At 44.7% G+C, this 18,511-nt stretch overlaps 1 protein-coding gene across 6 annotated transcripts in view; it reads right to left on the bottom strand.

The window, feature by feature from the left end:
• The window catches only part of PAK3 (p21 (RAC1) activated kinase 3), a 226,555-nt gene that overhangs the window by 15,472 nt on the left and 192,572 nt on the right, over positions 1-18,511 (bottom strand). For all 6 annotated transcript variants that reach the window (XM_090150083.1, XM_090150084.1, XM_090150086.1 and 3 more), the window contains 5 exons: positions 13,055-13,155; positions 9,141-9,294; positions 7,357-7,394; positions 5,258-5,389; positions 4,100-4,262 (listed from right to left, as the gene is read on the bottom strand). In XM_090150083.1, coding sequence (XP_090006209.1) covers positions 4,100-4,262; positions 5,258-5,389; positions 7,357-7,394; positions 9,141-9,294; positions 13,055-13,155 — 588 coding nt within the window. The remainder of the gene's footprint in view (positions 1-4,099; positions 4,263-5,257; positions 5,390-7,356; positions 7,395-9,140; positions 9,295-13,054; positions 13,156-18,511) is intronic.

Raw genomic sequence — 18,511 nt, 5'->3', positions numbered from 1 at the left:
CCTTCAGACAGCCACACTGCCCAGGGCTGCCAGCTGCGTATGGGCTGTTGGGTAACAACAGCAAAGCAGGCAGCAGCACAGGCAGCCCCACAGAAACTGGCTTCCTACAGTCCTCTGGAGATTGCTGTGTGTGACAGGGAACTGACAGCACAGAAGAAAACTGATAGGAGATGGAAATCAGAAATGAGCAAGTATCAGTGCAAGTGCTTCTCTGTTTACAAACACTGATGAGATCTGGAATAACAGAGCCTTATTTCCTTATAGATAAATACTCTGATTCTACAGAAGGTTTAATACTCTCAAAGATTAAATGCCCCTAGGGTTCTGGAACCAATTTTTATGAACAGATGTCACTGTCAGAATAGAAAGCCTACAGTATAGTGTTTCCAGGTAGAAATCTTCTCAGCTTTTCAGCCAAAATTTTGGTCTCACCCTTTTAAAAAAAAGTACATCCTGTAACATTATTTTTTAGAAACTATGATCCTCATAACTGATTATCGGGTTAAACTATAAAGAAGACCTTGCTTGTGCCATTCTAACAACTGCACTCCTCGCCTTCACTCTGATCCAGGCAACAAGCACCTGGCCTGGCTCTCAGCAATGCACAAATGCTGATTTTCACCATTAGGAGAACCATGCTGCACAAGGAGACCAGCAGCACGCCTCAGGAGCTGGCACTACAAGGAGAGCTGCACCAGTGAGATGCTGTGGTTGCACCAGTGCAGATGCAGGACGCACAAAGCAGGGCAGGTGGGCTGCTGCCATGGGCACGGGGCAGCCGAGGTCCAGAAGCAGTCTGGAACACGTGTGCCACCGAAGCCACAATGACAGCACGCACAGCTTGCTGGTTTCCTGCCCACTCAGGGATGTAGGCAGTCTGAATGGGAAGGAGGGAATGCAGTAATTAGGATACTATGTTTGTACCAAGTGAAAGAGCCAAAATCTGAAATTCAAACAAATCCGAAGGAGTAATTCAAAAACAGTATTGTTTTTTTCTGGTCCAGTAGTTGCCAAAAATACAAATGGCAACACCTAAGCTGATGACTAAATGGCAATTCAAAACTTCAAAATGAAAAGCAAAATACAAACAGCACCAAGGCCATGCAAGAGAAGACAAATCATTTTTTCTTTATAATCAGCACAGTGTAACCTGCATCCTTTGCATTGCTTCTTCCATCTCAGTTACACTGACCTCAGTGTTGGGTTCCTTACTGCAGCTACAGCACTCCTCAGAGCAGGGTGCTCACAGACACAAGTGCTGTAGCAGAAGCAGGGACGTGCTGCTGCCCCTGCACACAACAACCTCCTCCTCCTCACCTCCAACAGTCACAGCACCACCAGCACTGTGTGTACCAGCAGCTGACCTGGGCTGTGCCATCCTTCCAATGGGCAACCCGTGCAGCTCACCCAGTGCCACCTGTCTGGTCTGCACCACAACCAAAGTGGGACTCACCAAAACGTGCAAAGAAGGTAAAGCTTTTAGTCTGCTGCACAAATATGGGCCCTCTTAATGGACTCTCTCTTCAGCCAAGAGGAACATGACCAGGGGACTCTGGGTCTCCCTTTCTCTAACCAAAGGCAGGTAACAGGTAAAACCCTGTGTCTGGTGAGGTGCTATTCTCAGCCAGTGAATGGAACTGCTTCTCCATCATGACCAAGAGCAGAAGTTCACGAAAGTTTGTGTTAGAAAAGAATACAGAAAAAAAGAGACTGGAAAACAGACATTTTGAATAATAATTTTCCAAACTTACTCCTGATATTGCAGCTCAAACTTCTGCAGTTCAAAACCTGAGAGGCTGCTTCTGCCTGTTAATTGTTTGTGGCTCATTTCTTGTGACTGAGCCAACGTCTGTCCAATAGCACAGCACTGAAAGCAGCAATCTGACTGGTGTGCAGCTCCAGCTCAGAGGAGCACTCCCCGTGCTGGACCAAGAAAAACACAGCGACTACTGTGAGGTCTTTAAGAACTTCCCTTTATCAAGTCCTAAATTAAATGGATAAGAAAGCACAATTTGGCCACTTCTGTTTTATAATTGCAGCAGAACGTATTCATGATTTCATTACAGACAGAGTTTTGTTTGATCTTATCTCAATATTACAGGCTTTACTCCCTAGGAAAACGTGTAATGAAATTGTCTCTAAAAAAGCCCAGGTTATTTCAAGCAGAGAAGAATTAGGAAAGCAATTTAAGATAAAAGAAGGCAGGGGACACCTTCATAAAAGAAGCATGAAATCAATTGCAGAGGAAGTCAGCAAGGTGAAGAAGTGCTGCGAGTTCAAAAGCAAACAAAAACCAACACAACACACATGCTTCAGTGTAATCAGCCCAGGACTGTTACAAACGAGCACTGGCCACAATTTTAGATAGCTTCATAAAAGCAAAGAAATATTTTCACTGCCGACATCTCAGTTTGCCCAAGGCAGATCTTCAGACCTTGTTCAACGAGTATCAAATTCTTAAGAAAAAAACACTTTAAAGGCATAACCTGCAATAACTTAAGGGCTCAGTCTCCATTTGAGGTCCGCAAGTGTCAATAAATAATAAGCACGCTTACATTCAAGTATGCACGTGCCTGCAGATCTCATGGCAGAAGCCTGCCTCAAACAGCCTCGGGTGAAGGAGCTATAATCCCTCCCTTTATAAGCTGACATACCTGCAGGTGAACCTCCTGCTCTGGAATAAACACCTTAATTATTTCATTATCTCCCCAGCCAAAGCCATGGAACTTGTCCCGTCCCGCCCCCTACCGGCAGTGACATTCAGTTCTACACAGTCCTGTCCACCCCAGGGCACAGAACACCCCGACACCAGCAGCAGCGATCTCACAGCTAGGAAAGGCTTCAGCCTCTGCAGTGACATGCAGCACTGGTGGCAGGGAGGGAACGTGTGACACCACGATTGTCTTTCACAGCAATTAGCCTCTGAAGGACTGCTGGGAAGAAGCCACAGCCAGACTGGGCTCTTTCCAAGTGGCTGCCCCCCATTAAAGGAGTAATGTTATCAGCTTTAGGATCAAACACAGGAGGCAGGAGTCAATCCACTGACTGTGCTACCAGGTAGCAGGAGACACAGAATGAACCAAGGTATCTTATGAACCCAACGGGCTACAGTCTGATAACACAGAGCTGCAAGCCAGTACGTGCAAGCAGCTGATTAAATGGTTGTGCTATAGAATCAGTACGAGCTTCATGTGTTTCTATGAACCATGGAGGGATCAACAGTTAGGATTCCAGTAGTAACTCGCTGGGAATCAGCTTTGTCAGAGTGCCACAAAAATTGAGGAATACACAGTGAGTATGCAGGAGGCTACAGCTCCTGAGGAACACCTGCAGTGCAGTTTTACCTGGTCAGGTCACATACGTGTGCCTCGTTGAAGCATCTTTATAAGAATAAAGCTAAGAAATAAAATAAGGATTGCTATAAAAGTATTTTCTTCTGGGGTACACTGAAAACATCTGTTCTTCTCTATCCATGGTCTCAGCTGATGTTCTTTCAAAGGAGTCCTCTGACAAAATGGGGAATTCTTCTAACAACAAGCTCAGATACATTGGTAGAAGTGATGGTAACCCCAGTAACTACTTCACTAGAACATCCTGGGGAGGAGACCCAATGAAGGCTGAAGGGATTTGCCTCATTCTGTAGCTGTCTACAGGTTAACAAACAAAGAAAAACACAAAACAAACAAACAAACAAAACAAACAACCAACAAAGCCAAGAAATTTCTGCAAAATATGTTGGCTCTGACTGGTGAGAAATCAGGAATTTAAGATAATTTAGGAAGCCAAATTTTCTTTTAACTTTGGGCATCAGCACACTGGAGTTCACTGGGACATTCACTAGGCTACAGCCTTCTGCTGAAGCAGAAATAATTCCTCTTTAGCCTTCAGCACAGACAGAAGCTCAGGCAAATCCAACTCAGTCAGAACTGCCCCTGGAGGCAGAAGGAATACCCACAGTGTTCTCCCACTCCCTACAGGCACAGTAACAGTTTGCATACGGAGCTGTAAGACCCAGTGATGCTGAAGATGAACGCTTCTCCACGTACTTGAGATCTGCACACAGGACTGCTTCATCAGACAGGAAATACAGAATACATACTCAGTTTCTCAAGGATCTCCTCATCTGTCATCTTGGATTTTTTCCGCTGCCGGTCTGTGTTTCTGTACAAAGTGTTTGTGTTGGAGTTTTCAGGCTGGGGAGTGGTGGCTTCTTTAGCTGGTGCTGGTGCAGCGACAGGTTCGATTACAGAGCGTGTGTAGATCTGTGACAATAAATAGTTCATGTCAAAAGGTGACCTGCAGAGGTGCCCTGAGACCATATTTCAAACAGAGGTGCCAGGAAGATGCTATCAGCCACATCCAGGGCTTAAAATGTTCATTTTCACTCTCTGCTTCTCAGAGCGGACAAGGAAAAACAAAGGCTAACTTTATACAAGTTCAGGGTCAGGGCTCAATTTTCATTTGTTTTCTGGAAGGTGACAAATGGTTAATTTACTGTGTTGACAGACTACAGAAAAAGATGTACTGGGGTCTGAGAGCCTTGTTCCCTTCTGCTCATCTTTTATGTGGGAAACAAAATGACTGATCTAATGGAACTCTTAAAAAATTCAGGGATGGCACCAACATAGCACTGAAGGCAACAGTTTTGCAACAGAAATACTCAGTATTAGGAGTGGTTTGATCAGTTAACACAGGTGCCTGAACAGAAACGGAGCATTTCCCTTTTCTCATCGCAACTGCTCAACTAACTTCTCATTGGTGGTCTCAAGTTTTAAGTTCCACTAGGAACTGCATTCCAGTCCTTTAGACTTCTACCTGCTCTTTACAAAGCACACATGGGTAGGGTGCTTCTCACCAAACTTCCGTCATGCAAGAGTGCAACCCTAGGCAGTTTATTTAACTCCTTACATGTGAAGAGGGAGGGATACCCCCAGAGGATGGAGGTGTACATGTCCCACAGGAGTGTGAAAGGCACCTGATGACCTCTCTCCCTACACAGGTCCTGTGCACCAACTTGTGCACTGTTACAGCAGTAGCACTGAACGACACAGAGCTACCTCTTATCTGACACTAGGATAAAATTCACTGCTTTAATCAGCATCACAGGAAACTCTCAACTGGACAATTAAACTCAAGCAGATGTCCTGCCATCAGCAGGTTGGGTGAAGCAATAGCCCATGGCTGTACTGCAGCCCTCACCCACAAACACGCAGCTCAGAGCGGCACCGCAGCAGTGCTGCCCAAAGCCAGGACCTACTGATTTTGTGTGTTCAGGCCGTGGTGCAATAACAGGTGGAGGTTCGTTGTCATCTTCTTCTTCCTCATCTTCTTCATCCTCTTCTTCAGAAACCGATGGTGCTAACGGGGGTTCTGATGCTGTTTTTGTGCTCTGCAGACAGACAGTACCATGAGTGACAGCCGGCACTGGGAGGTCTGCGAAGTATGAACAACTTCTGTCTGCTCACATATCACCAACAGCCTCTGCATCCCTACAGCAAGGCCCACACATTCAGACCACCACCACCACTTAAAGGTTAAAGGTTACCATGCTTTGTTAATTCTCCTCAGTGTTTTTTGTTTTTGCTCTTTACTTATTCATAGTGAACTACACGTGGGCTCCTGAACTGTGCCCAAACATCACTGCAGCAATAAATTATATGAAAACAGCTAAAACATTCCCACCAGTTTTCTCAAAGTCTGATTTCACCAAAGGTAATGTTTGAATATACCACTAGAAACCCCACCTGGCTACTAGTTAATTGCTTTGGCATTGCAGAAATGGTAGCAGTTAATTAAGTTAACAGGTGTCTGCTGGCTAGATTAATTAACACACTTCAACACGCAAAGCCTCCCGCATTGTCTTGCCAGGAATTTTATTTTGCAGGGAAAGGCTGCTTGTTTCTCTTTTATTTCACCCCTGGGGTGGTCATATTGCATGCTTTCACAGAGCCAAATTTCCCTGTTTAGCAGCTCCTTTTTCACTGTTGTCCTCTTTCCCTAATCATAAGGCAGCAAACAGATCCCCCACTGCCTCACTTTGCCCTGCAGGCAGCAGGAGCCCCTCACCATACCTTGCTATGCCTGACAACACACACAGCGTGCTCCACGAAACCCTGCTCCAGCACCAACCTTTTAATGGTAACAGGAGAAAAAGGCCACCAATATGGCCTGCATAAGTAGAGACTGATACACAAGAGATTCTAAACGCTGGTTTACAGAGCAATGTTAAAGGTGTATGGCACTGTCAGATATTAAATCTGCGTATCTCTTTCTATACATCATGAACAGTTTGCTTACATGGGAAAAAGATGATCTAGGAAAAAATAAGGAAGGGAATAATCACATTTCTGTTCAACTCTTATTAACTACTTTTTCCACTGGGCTCCAGGTTTGGTCTGACAGAACTGAATTGTGCAGCTAGAACATATACAATGTCATATTACTTAATGCCAGACCCCCATTAAGGAGTGAAATGAAATTACAGTGACTGCAAGGACTGCTCGCTCCTGTCAGAGCAGTTTGCTCTGCAGGACAGCATCAGCCCACATGCTGCCCATGGGCACCTCCCCAGGGCTGACCCCCAGCACAGACCAGAGCACTGCAGCACCCTGTGGAGTGCCACAGATGGGGACAAATACTTGGAAGGCCCCACAGGGCCCCCATGGGACCCAAACCCTTTAGAAGTTTTGTTCTATGAAAGATAACAAAAGGGGCATCAACTGAAAAGCAACAACAACAAATAAAGTAAACAAAGATGATTTTCATTTCATTCTACACAGTCTCTGCTGTGTAATCCCAGATCCAAAATTATGTTGCTTAGCACTTGAAAATAAAGGCCAAATCCCCACTCAATCATTTGCTATTTAATGCAGCAACATTAACACTAATAAATCTGGTCAATATTAATGCGAATGTCATGAGTACATCTTTGGGATTGCTATGGCAATTCAGTATTAATTAGAGTGAATCATTATTTAAAACTTTCTTTCAATGGCTCCAGTGAGTTACATATCAATTATAACCTTATTCATATTCAGCTACACAACCAGCTGTACTGAGGATAAATCATGAAATTTAATAGAAACGGATTCTAAGTTGCTAAAGCTATATTAAAATGGCCTCATTAGACAGCACTGCATATTGTTGTGAATTATATATTCCACCACGGCTAAGAACAGTAAGCAATCTTCTGGCTGCAAAACCAGACTTTCAAATGTAGGAAAGTACTTAAAGGGAATATTAGAAGATTGGTGCTCTGGGAGACACTGAGCTGTACCTCCCTGCAGCCCATCAGGCCAGCACCTCACTGCTCTGCAACCAAGCACTACAGAAGGAAAAGGTGACGTTCACACTCACCGAAGGATGGGCTTCTATGTATCCATGGGCACTTTTATCTGCAACGTGTAGAGAAAGCAACACAGTTATAAAGCAGCACCTGCTGTGGGGAATCCCACACAACAGTACATTCAAACTGACACTGTTTTTCTTTCACAACATCCTTCCAGTAGCAAGAATTATTTCACAAAGAAAGCAAGGTAACAATATAGCAGGATGGATTTTTTTTCCTCTGTTCCTGTAGTCTACTGTTATCCCTGCTTTGCCAGTAAATAAAATACAAAGAGAAATATTTTAAAAAAAAATGAAATGCAAATTGTTCTTTAACATCCAATGCTTCTGTCCCCCCAGAGAGCTGTTTGTTTAATAAGCTGCACGCACTGATGCTCTCTAGCTTGCTAAGTGCACAGAGGTTCTGGGGAGCCCCGTGGTTAGGGCACTTCTATTGCAACACAGCACAGCAACAGCTCTATCAAGATGTTAAGTCCTACTTTTAATGCTGAACACAGATATACCCCTCCCTCAAACTGTGGGTAATGTTGAGTTTGGGAGCAAACAGTAATTATTGTGAATTCAGCACTCATCACAGAAGTACTTGCTATCTTAATGGACATTAAGGTGTCAAGTTAGACAGTTAAATTCTTCAATTATGAACTTCAGGAAGAAGATGCTTTCCCTACAAACAATGACAAATATTAACCTTCTGGAAAGAACTGCACAGTTTTTAGAAGAAGCTCAGAGCAGCTGCCCCACTCTGTGCTTTGGAGGTTGTATGGAGCAAATGGAGGAAATGAGAGACCCTGCTGCCAGACTTCCACAAGGAGGATTTGAACGGCTGCAGGTTAAGTCTGAAATGCTGCTGGAGGCAGACAGCCCCTCATTAGCTGAACATGTCAACAGGGCTTTACCAAAGTAAATGTACCTTGCTGATATTTTCGTTTTGAATGTGTCTCACTTATTAAGAAACAGCAGAACACATCAACACAGAATCCAGATACACTGCTTTTAGGAAATCCTCTGCTTTTTTTGCTGGATTTATAGCAAGCCAGTGCTTGTTAAGCAAAATGAAAAAAAAAATAGGCCAAAGGAAACAAAAAAAGAGCAAAGTACAGCACAGACTTGCTCTTGCTTTCTTGCTTTTGCAATGCTGCACTACAATTCTGCAGACTGTACACAACCAAGAGAAAAAATGACACCAACGTCTGCAGGCTTTAGCAAGGTAATGCCTAGCTTGTGAGGATCTTCCTGGGATGCTGCAGAGGTTGCTCTGGACATCCTTACTGCCTTCCTTCACTTCCTGTGTGGCCAGAGCCCATTTTGGGCTCCACTACAGCACCCACTTGGAATTTTATTTGCGCATTTACACGTAGCAGCCTAATCTTCTCTACAGCTCATATGAAAAGCCTTTAAAATTCTTCATAAAATAACACAAAAATTCCTCTGAGTCCATTGCTCTTAGGAGCCAACAGTAACTCCTAAGATGGACTGAACAGACATCCTTCGTACCCCAAACTGAACGCTGAGAAGAAAGAAAGATGCAAAGAAGAAATAAAAAAAAAGTAAACACGATTTTTGGCCACAAATGCCTCTGATGGCAGCAACTGCTCCATCTAGTATCTTATTTAGTTCCAAAAACAAGAAGAGAAGTCAGAGTATCAAGGACAGTCAGAGGACAAAAGGGCAAATTAACTCATCTCACATGGAGCATTCCACAGTGTGCAATGTTTAAGGTTGACTGTTGACCACTGGACACTCTAAAACTTCAGCTTGGACATCCCCTCTTTCGCAGCAAGATGTTAACTTACCTCCTGACGTAAAGCTCATGTATTTCTGGTTGTTAACTGTTTCTTTGGAATCATAAAATTTGAGGACATCTAGAACTGCTTGAGGATTCTTCTTCTGCTCTAGTTTTGTTATGTTGGAGGTCTGTAGTAGCCTGGCCCACTGCTCTGGAATGCCCTGCAGATGTCAAGTGGAAAGAATGTGAATTAAGAGCATACAACAGCTGCAGTTGTACAGATCTTTACCAAAATCCCATGCTACCTGTAAGATTACTTTCAGAAATTCTGATTGATGCTTTACAATTAAAATTTGAAGCATATACAGTAGATGCAATCATTCTCTTCTCTATTAAAATACAGAGCTAAAACCAGGATCCGACTTTAAAAAGAAAAGAAAGTTATGATTGTGATAGGAAAAAAAGTGCATGAATCTCATCTTTCAATCAACACTGCTCTTCCATGGAATAATGATTTGAGGATTAGCTTGTTTTCCTGGTGATTCAGTGCATACATGACAAGACTATTCTATATTTGTGGACAACGCCGTGTATTTTAGGAGCTTTACACTGGATTTTTAATGCTTAATAATGCAAACACATGGCTGAAATGATCACTGTTGTCTGATCAAAAGGTAAACCCCACCCTGACACAATAATTTTCAGCACATCAGATACCACAGAGAGGTTAAGCCTCTGCATTTAAATTCTCAAAATTGTAACACTGAGTTGTACCACAGCTGCTGCTGCTGCTAAGGATGCCTCTTTTTTGAGCTCCTGCAGTGCTTTAAGTTCTCCACTGTAGAAAGGCAGAAATTCAGGATACAAGAAGCAGGCTGAGTGCCAATGCCTCGTATGAAATCTCTAACAGCTGACAAGGAAGGCATTTGAAAATTGATCCGAACGCTGAAAGCTGCAACTCTGCATTGGAATTGTATTAACAAAAGATTGCTTTAAATATCCAGTATAATTTCCTAAATTTGAGAGCCTGTAATTTTCCCCATTTACTGCACGGCTACCATCTACCAGCAAATTGTAGGGCCTAGGAATGGAACACTACACCTGAACTGCATTTAAGCTTAACCCTTGGTGCCACCCCAACAGAGACAAACATTTCAATATAGCTTCTTCCTAAGTTCTCTGCAAAACAATGTGTGACATGGGCCTCCAGAGTTTGGGATTAATGAAAAAAGTGGGATAAGCCAAGCAACAAATCTACTGCACACACATCGACCTGCTGCTGCAGTGCTATGACATCTCAAAGAAGCACTTTGATGCAAGCTTCTTTTGGGCCTGTGACGCACCTCTGGGAGCTTCCCTGTGCACATCTGTGAGCCATAGAGATCTGGCTGTAATGGACGTAAATAAAGAAAGAAAAGAAAGTTAAAACAGAATGTGGGACAACTTAGAAGGTGGTAGGAGGTGAAACCAGTGGGCCAAAATGGGGAAAGTCCCATCTAAAATGGGAGTTCAGAGGCAGATAGCAAGTAGACTGGGTGGTGGACGGGCTACAGGAAGACAGGCTTAGGAAAACAGAAAAATCACAATCATTCCAAAGTTTGGAAGCATTATTTCCCCTCCTTTCTTTTTCATACCAGTTTTTCTCTCCCTTATAAAAAAAACACATTGCTGAGGATCAACAGCAAGTGACTGGAAAAATTACTCAGGATTTCATTCTTAAAAATTTTATGAAGCAAAAAGATAAATATCCAGGCTTCTGCTGATTGTCCAGTTCTTAAAGCAATTCTGAATGGCTCTACACATCCAAAATGCTTCTCCAGCCTCAAGATCACAACTGGCCAGAGTGTGAGTCAACAGAGTGCCATGGAGAAAGCAGCAGGTCACATCCAGATTCCACACCAGGAGGCTGTGTGCTGTCATAACCCAAATAATCTACAAGTGCCACATAAAATTAAGGCAATTCAAAAAAAAAAGGCTTTATTAGATAGAAGAATAATGTGCAACTTGTTTGGGTGAATACCACACCTTTCTCCCACTTGCTAATATCATCATCTTGAAACTTAAAGTTGGAACACGTTTTGTTCTGGACTGGGGATCAGGAAACTTTCAAAAATGAATGCCTCACAGAACTCACACCAAAACCTTGCAAACCACACTTCTTCCTCCATTCAGAAAATGCTTCTTCAAAATAGATCAATAAAATGCTCCAGAAGCATGCTCCCACCCAACGGCTTCAAGCCAATTTTACTTGGAGCTTTCAGTCCTATTTCTTAGCAAACGTGGTTGCTCCAAGCACGGTGAAATGGGCAAACAACATATATGTTCAGGAGCAACAACACAGCTTGATGCTCAAGCCTGAAAGCCAAAGCTTAGGAGTCCATGCAGGTGTTCCCAGCTTTGACTGGAGATGCAGCTCTGGGGAATCAGGGAATGCAGTGGAGGGTAACTGCTGGCTGTTAGCAAATGGCTCAATGCATTGCACAACCAGCAGAGCAAACACACACAGCATGGCAACTGTCACCATTTGAAACAAACAAACAAGAAACACAAAAGCAAGCAAACACAAAGCAACCATACATTCACACACTTATTGCACATTCCCAAGACACTTCCAAACTTCTGAAGGAGACAGTGTGATCACCAGACAGCGAGACGCTTCAGATGGCACGGCTCATGGCAGTCCCTTTGGTAGAACTGATACACCAGTCATACGCAGGCTGGGACAAATCAAACATGCCCTGTGTGACATGAAATGCAGCACTTGCAGACAGAGACCCTGTGGGGGCCGACAGAAGTTCCTAACAGAGCTGTGCCCTTGCTGGCTGATACTTTGCTCCGCTAGGACTGCGGCATGAGACCTGTGCTGGCAAGCTGCATGGGAGGAGTCACTCTTCCTCTGGCTATAAGAAGTGTTTATAAGTGACATCTGTTTTAAAAAAGCTAATTAACTATTCTACATATTTTAAGTGTAACTGTATTTCTTAATTACAAGAATATTTCAGTTTCACTCCTTTGAAGACAAGCTGCCGTTTTGTTTTTTTTTTCCTTCTACTGCTGCTAAAGCTGCTGCAGCATACAGAAACTTTCTGGCCTTTGGGAATGCTTTTGGTAAACAGAAGGGGCAGTAAAAGTAAAAAAAAAAGTGATAAAGAAATTCCAGAAATCAGCTGTACTTTGTCCAGGAAGGTGATTTGTCCCATCCTGTGTGGTGTATGCAGCACACACACCAGTGTGACATACGGCGACAACACAGCCCGACCACTCAGCCCACAGGGTACTACTGATGGCACACACAACTGCTCGTGTTTCCTCTCACCTCCACAGCTCAATCAAATGTAAACTCACTGCCATCCTCACTTCGCTGACAAACGGTTTCACCAGGCAACAGTCTGAGAGAAAAATGCTTTGAAGTCCCCTGCAGACTTCAAGGAGCTTCTATCAGACTCATTTTTCCCAGTGTTTCATGTACTTTCTGATGTAAGTAGAGCAAGCTGACTGCTACTTTATTAGCACAGAAATGCATCTGAGCACCTAACCCATGGATGTATTTTGAAGATTACTGGATTAAAATGAATGGACAACATTGCCACTTCCTGAGCACCTCCATGAGCTGTCTGCAGAGCGGCTGGATTTTGCACATTGGGGCTGACTGTCTGCAGAGAGACACACTATGCACATGTGTGGGGTTTTTCAATGCTTTCCTAAGGACTGAATAACCAACCCCTGTAGCAGTTGGTGGGACTGACAGAAGTGTACACCTACGTTCTTCCCAGCTTTCATTTTCCACAAACACTGCCAATAATCCTTGGAGAAAAAAAGCAGCCTGAATCAGAAGCAGAACACTCCAAGCCCTAAACTCAACCAATAAAGGTCTCTCTTCGCAGCCTGGCTGCTGTCATCTGTAGTTTCTGGCAACAGGCAGCTATTTTACCATAAAGGAACTGGAAGCTTTAGTAAATATGCAACACAGCAGTTACTTACTGTGAATTCTCCAGTGACGGCATCAAACCCCACATGAATCGTGTGTTCAAAGTCTGAAGGAAGAGAGATCTCAGGGCGTTCTTTCTCTTTCTTCTTATTGGCTAGAAGCAAAGTGTTAACAAGCACTTATTTTCTGCACAGCTTTTCAATCAAATAGTTTCACAGTCATGTGCACTCAAAACAGTATTTTATATGTGCAGAACAGTTCAGAGTTTATCTTACTCGACCATGAGACCAAAGTTAATGCAATACCAGCCTGTCAGCCCTTGTCTTGAGAAGGTCTAGAAGGTGATATATCTGATTTTGGTTTTCTTCCAAGAGGTTGCCAAAGCATGGGGCTGTAAGGTCATGGAGTCACCTTCTTAGGTCACCTCTGAGCACTATGGCTTCTATTATCAGTTCTTTTCTTCACTGAGTTTTCATCTCTAGCCATTACGTTCCTGCTCTCCAGGTTCCTGCAGAAGTAAAGAACCCAGGATGTGCACAACTGCCTCTTTGTACGGGTGTCTTCTCCAGCATGCTGTGAATCCGTCAGAATGAGCCAAATCAGAGAGGAAAGGATATGAAGATAACCAGGTCCCTGCAGGTTCAATGAAAGCAGGCAGCTCAGAAGATGATGAAGGCCCTGTTCCTGCTCCTCACTTAAGCAGAAGACTGACACAGCAGCTTTTCCTGTATTAGGAACCAAAGAATCTGCACACAACGAAATCCCATAAATGCCACTGGAAAAGCTTCATTTGAGCTCACAACAATGAGACATATCCATAAAAGTCAGGTTTCAAGGAATATAAATACATTTTTGAAGCCCCTTGGCCAGCATTCACAGACTGGGAAGTACCTTACTGAGGGAAACAGACCTGGAAGCCAGTCAACCCACACATTTCTCCTCTCCTTCCTTATCTAACACCTTTTGGGACCATCCTTTACAGTCATTCACTTCCTTTGCTTTCACTACCGACAAACCTCCCTTCAGCCCAGCTGCACTGACCCTGACAAAGAACGAGCAGAAGAAAGGCTGAGAGGCTGCAATGAGAATCCGTGTGCAACAGTGATAGGCCTGAGCAACAGCAACACTGGCTCTGGACTTCTCCTAAACACACAGATGAAGGAAGCACAAACCTGTGCTCAGACCCCAGCCTGCTGGCAGGCACTGAGCTATTGGCTGCCCAAGCACCTGCATCTTGCAGGGCAACTCTGCTGCAGGTGAACGATGCGGTGCGGAGCTCTTTGCTGGGTCTGCTCATGCCAGGGGCAGATTGCACACAGCTGAAGGGCAGTGCCATGCTACCCCACGTGTTCATTGTTTCAGTGAGAAATTACATGCTCACAGCTGGAACAGAACAAATATCATGGTGCTTGCTTGCAGAATGTGAAAGTTATTAATGCAAACTCAAAAAAATGAGCACAAAGCTCACGCTGAATGAAAATAAATAAATCACATCAACTCGTGTCACTAAATTGAGTTATCTACACCTTAGCATCCCACCTCTCCTCTGCTGCCCCTCCTACCCACCCCCTGCCCACCTGGTGACGTGCCCTCATCACACTCAGTTGTGCTGATGTGACTTCACACAATAACTGTGAGAACCCCCGAGCCAGGCAGGTTTGTGCTGTGCTCACCACAACAACTACCCCATCAGGATCTCTAAATGCCACCATGTTACCATGATTAATGGTAATATGAAAGTGTATACATGTGTCAGAGACACATCAGCAGGACAGAAAGGAGCAGTTGCTCAGTTCCCATCTTCACCTTTCACACTCCTCCTTGCAGCATCACTGACAGCCATCTACACACGTTAAAGACAGCTGCATGAAGAGTTTGTTCCTTACCTCAGACACAAGCTTCCCTTTCTACCACATCAGCCAGGACAGAGCTTCATAAAACCCATCTTGTGGTGCACTGCCCTTCTAACATAAGCAATTCTCTGCTCACAGACATACAATCACCACTCTGCTGTGTCCCAGTGCTACACCTGCCCACTTGCTGAGCATCTCACCCATGGGCTGTACCATCACCCCCCACATCCGCCTTTGCTCACAGATAGCACAGCTTCACAGAGCAAATCAGTGTAAGTTATGTTTTATCTAACAAGAAAGGAAAGCTCTCTTTGCACATTTTTCTTCTTCTACCTTACAGCCTCATTTAGAGGAAGATGCTCTGCTCTTCCTAATTAAAGTCCTGAGTACTTTGGATGTTTCTAATCCTTCCTCTGCACTGTTGCATTTATCCTCATTAAATAATTCAACGTCACCTTCCATCTGTACTGCAAGCTCCTCCACAATGTTAATTGATAAATTATTTTCATTTGGCATTCAGTAACGATAGCAGCAATATATCACATATAACATAAAGGCTTTTTACCTTCTTTTATCTCAAAGGTGTTGTTGCTTTAATTTTCAGGATAAATGTTGCCAGTTGGAAGACGTCACTTTTGTTCAGCATATATGATTTTTTATTGTAGATAACAAAACTGGCTACTCCTACCTCATCCACTGGCAAGCAAATGCAGGGAAATCTGGATTTAAAGGGCCATCAAACTCAGTTTAAAGCAATAGCTAAAGGCATTACAGGAAGTGCTCCCCAGCAGCAGCACTCCCACAGAGGACGTGCATCCCAGCTCCCTTCCCATGGTCTGGCTCCTGCTTCACAAACCAGACTGCACACGTACTGCCTATGCTCCAAACACTGACATGGCATCAATGAGATACAGAACGAGGATTCTTCTTGCAACACTGTCTACCTCCTTCACTGCCTAAAAGCTCTGACACTTCTGTCTGTGCCCTGCAACCCACACTGCTCCTGTTTTAGGTAAGCTGGCAAAACAATACAAAAAGGCACGAATACTTTGGAGCAGGGACTGTTTGGATTCAAGGGTTCTATACTGGATTTTATTTCCTTGTAATTGCCCCCCACACTACACTCCTGATGCAGAGCAGTTAGCCACAAGGGCCCACCCACACTGCCTCAGGAACTATTAGATGGAAAGAGAACAAGCAGAGAGTGTTGTCTTCCACAGGCTGCATCATCATCTGTATTATTATTATTACTCTAAAAGAACAGTTGTTCAGCAGAGAAGTGTGAGTCAGCTGAGCAGCAGCCTTCCTTCAGGGAGGAAAAGACTGACCTCATGCCATACCCTCCTGTTTGCTCGCCTCCTCATCTTGCCCTGCACCTTCTTTCATCCCCTCTCCTGCAACCTGCTCCTTTTCTCTTCTCCCGCTCACTGCCCTCCTTCATGTCCAAGTTCAGCACCTTATCCTTATTTCTTCCCTCTTTCTTTATAACCATCCAGGAGCATCCAGAAGACTTAAAGTCCGACTCCATTTCCATCTGCAGGTTAAGCACTGGGAGTGACAGCATTCACTGCAGCTCTTGAGCTGTGAGGAGGCTGTTAGCCGTGGGGGTCTGCTGCCCACTCTGTTCTTTATAGCTTGAATATCCTGTAGGGCCTCTGTGGAGCCACCAGTTCAGGCATAGTGTTGATTTATTGCACAGCAGAGTAACTGCAGGTAGCTTAACCAACACAAAGCAAGGATGTATCCAGACAGCTGGAAGAGCACAAGTCAGCTCTTCCTTCTCTCAGTTCTCCTGAGGAAACAGCTCTCAGTTGAAAGGAAAAGCTAACGCTGCGAACTCCACTACAGCTTCCACCACTGTATTACAGAGAAGAGCCAACTTCACAGCTTCAGCCAACCCCACAGGGTTATGGGGAGTGGGTTTCAGGCCCATGGGACACTGGAAAGCTGTTTCAGTACCTCTGTCTTGGCTTCCTCGGCTCCCATTTCCTGGGGACACCTTCCTCAGGATGGGACAAGAGGAGCTGGGCCAAGGCATGCAGGTCAGGTGCTCTAGGATGTGGCTATAAAAGCACAGAGGGCCCCACAGGCATCAGCAGCTTACCAAAGCAAGGCCTTAAATGCAGAAGGGCTCAAACCATTTCTGAAAACCAAGACACTGCACTGCTAAACGCTGCAGAACAGTGCTGGCTGCCCTGCACAGCCCTGCACCTCAGCACAGCCATCCCTGCGCTCTACAGCTCTACCTGCTGTGCCAGCGAGGTCCTGCACATTGGTCACAAACACCCTGCCACAGCACCTCCTTCACTTCTCTGCACAAGCACTGGGCTATCGCTATAAATCCATGAGGCTGCAAAGCACTGCACCCAAGAGAATGGCCATCTTAATCATCTCTGGTTTTATAAGCAGGATGACTCTGAAAACCGTGTCACTGATGTGCAGAGCACGCTCTGGGCAGCTGATGCCCTGAGCCACCAGCCAAGCACGACACACAAACCCCTCCAGGGGTTTGGCCAGCCAAGTTAAATTTCTTCCATTTATTATTTCACCCATCAAAATTAAGCAATAAATCTTAGCTTACTTAAATGCTACTCCCAGTAACATTTAAAATCATGATACTTGCATGTTTCCTAAAACTACTCTGACTGATAGTTAATTATGTCTATTTTTAATGTCACTGAGCATTTCCAGGAGGGGCTGTTGCTAGATCTCCCATCTCTGTATGTCATGCTCAGCACCTCCTGTTTTATAGATGCTCCCTCAGAGCAGTGACATGCTGACTCGCCAGCAGTCAGGGGAAGAAGTGACCCACGTCATTCTGGGAATTAAAATCTCCCCCAGCTTGCTTAATTTTGGCCTTTAAAATGAGCCAACCGAAAATTCATGTTGTTCCCAGAAGGCAGCGGTTTGGGATCAGTCAGTTCCACTTGAGGTCTGGGTCTGTCCCACAACAGACATTATGAGAGATGAGCACTCAGGATGAGGTCACTGGGCCTTGTACTGGTCACACTGCCTCTTGTACTGGCACTGGACACCACGCAGAGAAGTCTGGCCCTGTCTTCTTTACATCCTCCCACAAAGCATGGAGTGGAGGGGATGACCATATTCCTTCACCTGCTGGCAACCCTTCCACATGCAGCCTAGAATTCTCGTGGCCTCTTTTTGCCACAGGGGCACACACTGCTGGCAGGACTGGCTTCTTGCCTGTGAGGACCCCCACAGCTTCTGCAGAACTGCTTTCCAGCAGGACGATCCCAGTGTGCATGGGGCCATTTGCCCCCAGGTGCGACATCTCCTCTGGTTGCATTTCACAGGGTTCTCTCAGCACTCCTGGTCAAATTCTTATCCCTTAGATGTTTGCAAATGGTTTCCAGGGAAGTTTACTCCACTGGCTTCCCAGTCACCAACAGAGGCTGACTGGTGTATAGCTCCTTGCACCTTCTCCTTGAAGACAGAAGTGACATTCATCTTTTTTCCACTGGGAAACATGCCTGGTTACCTTTCAAAGATAATCCAGGGCGGCCCTGCAGAGACATCAGTCGGCTCCCTCAGCACCCATCAGGTCGACAGCATTAAAAAAAGAGGGTTAGTTTACCTCCTTGATTCTGCAAATAAAGTAACTCAAGACTCGCTTCCTTCTGTAAATTCAGAGAATGC

The sequence above is a fragment of the Phasianus colchicus genome, chromosome 14 (genome assembly GCF_987193195.1).
Source record: "Phasianus colchicus chromosome 14, bPhaCol1.hap1.1, whole genome shotgun sequence".
NCBI lineage: Eukaryota > Metazoa > Chordata > Aves > Galliformes > Phasianidae > Phasianus > Phasianus colchicus.
This window is presented reverse-complemented; position numbering and strand designations above follow the sequence as displayed.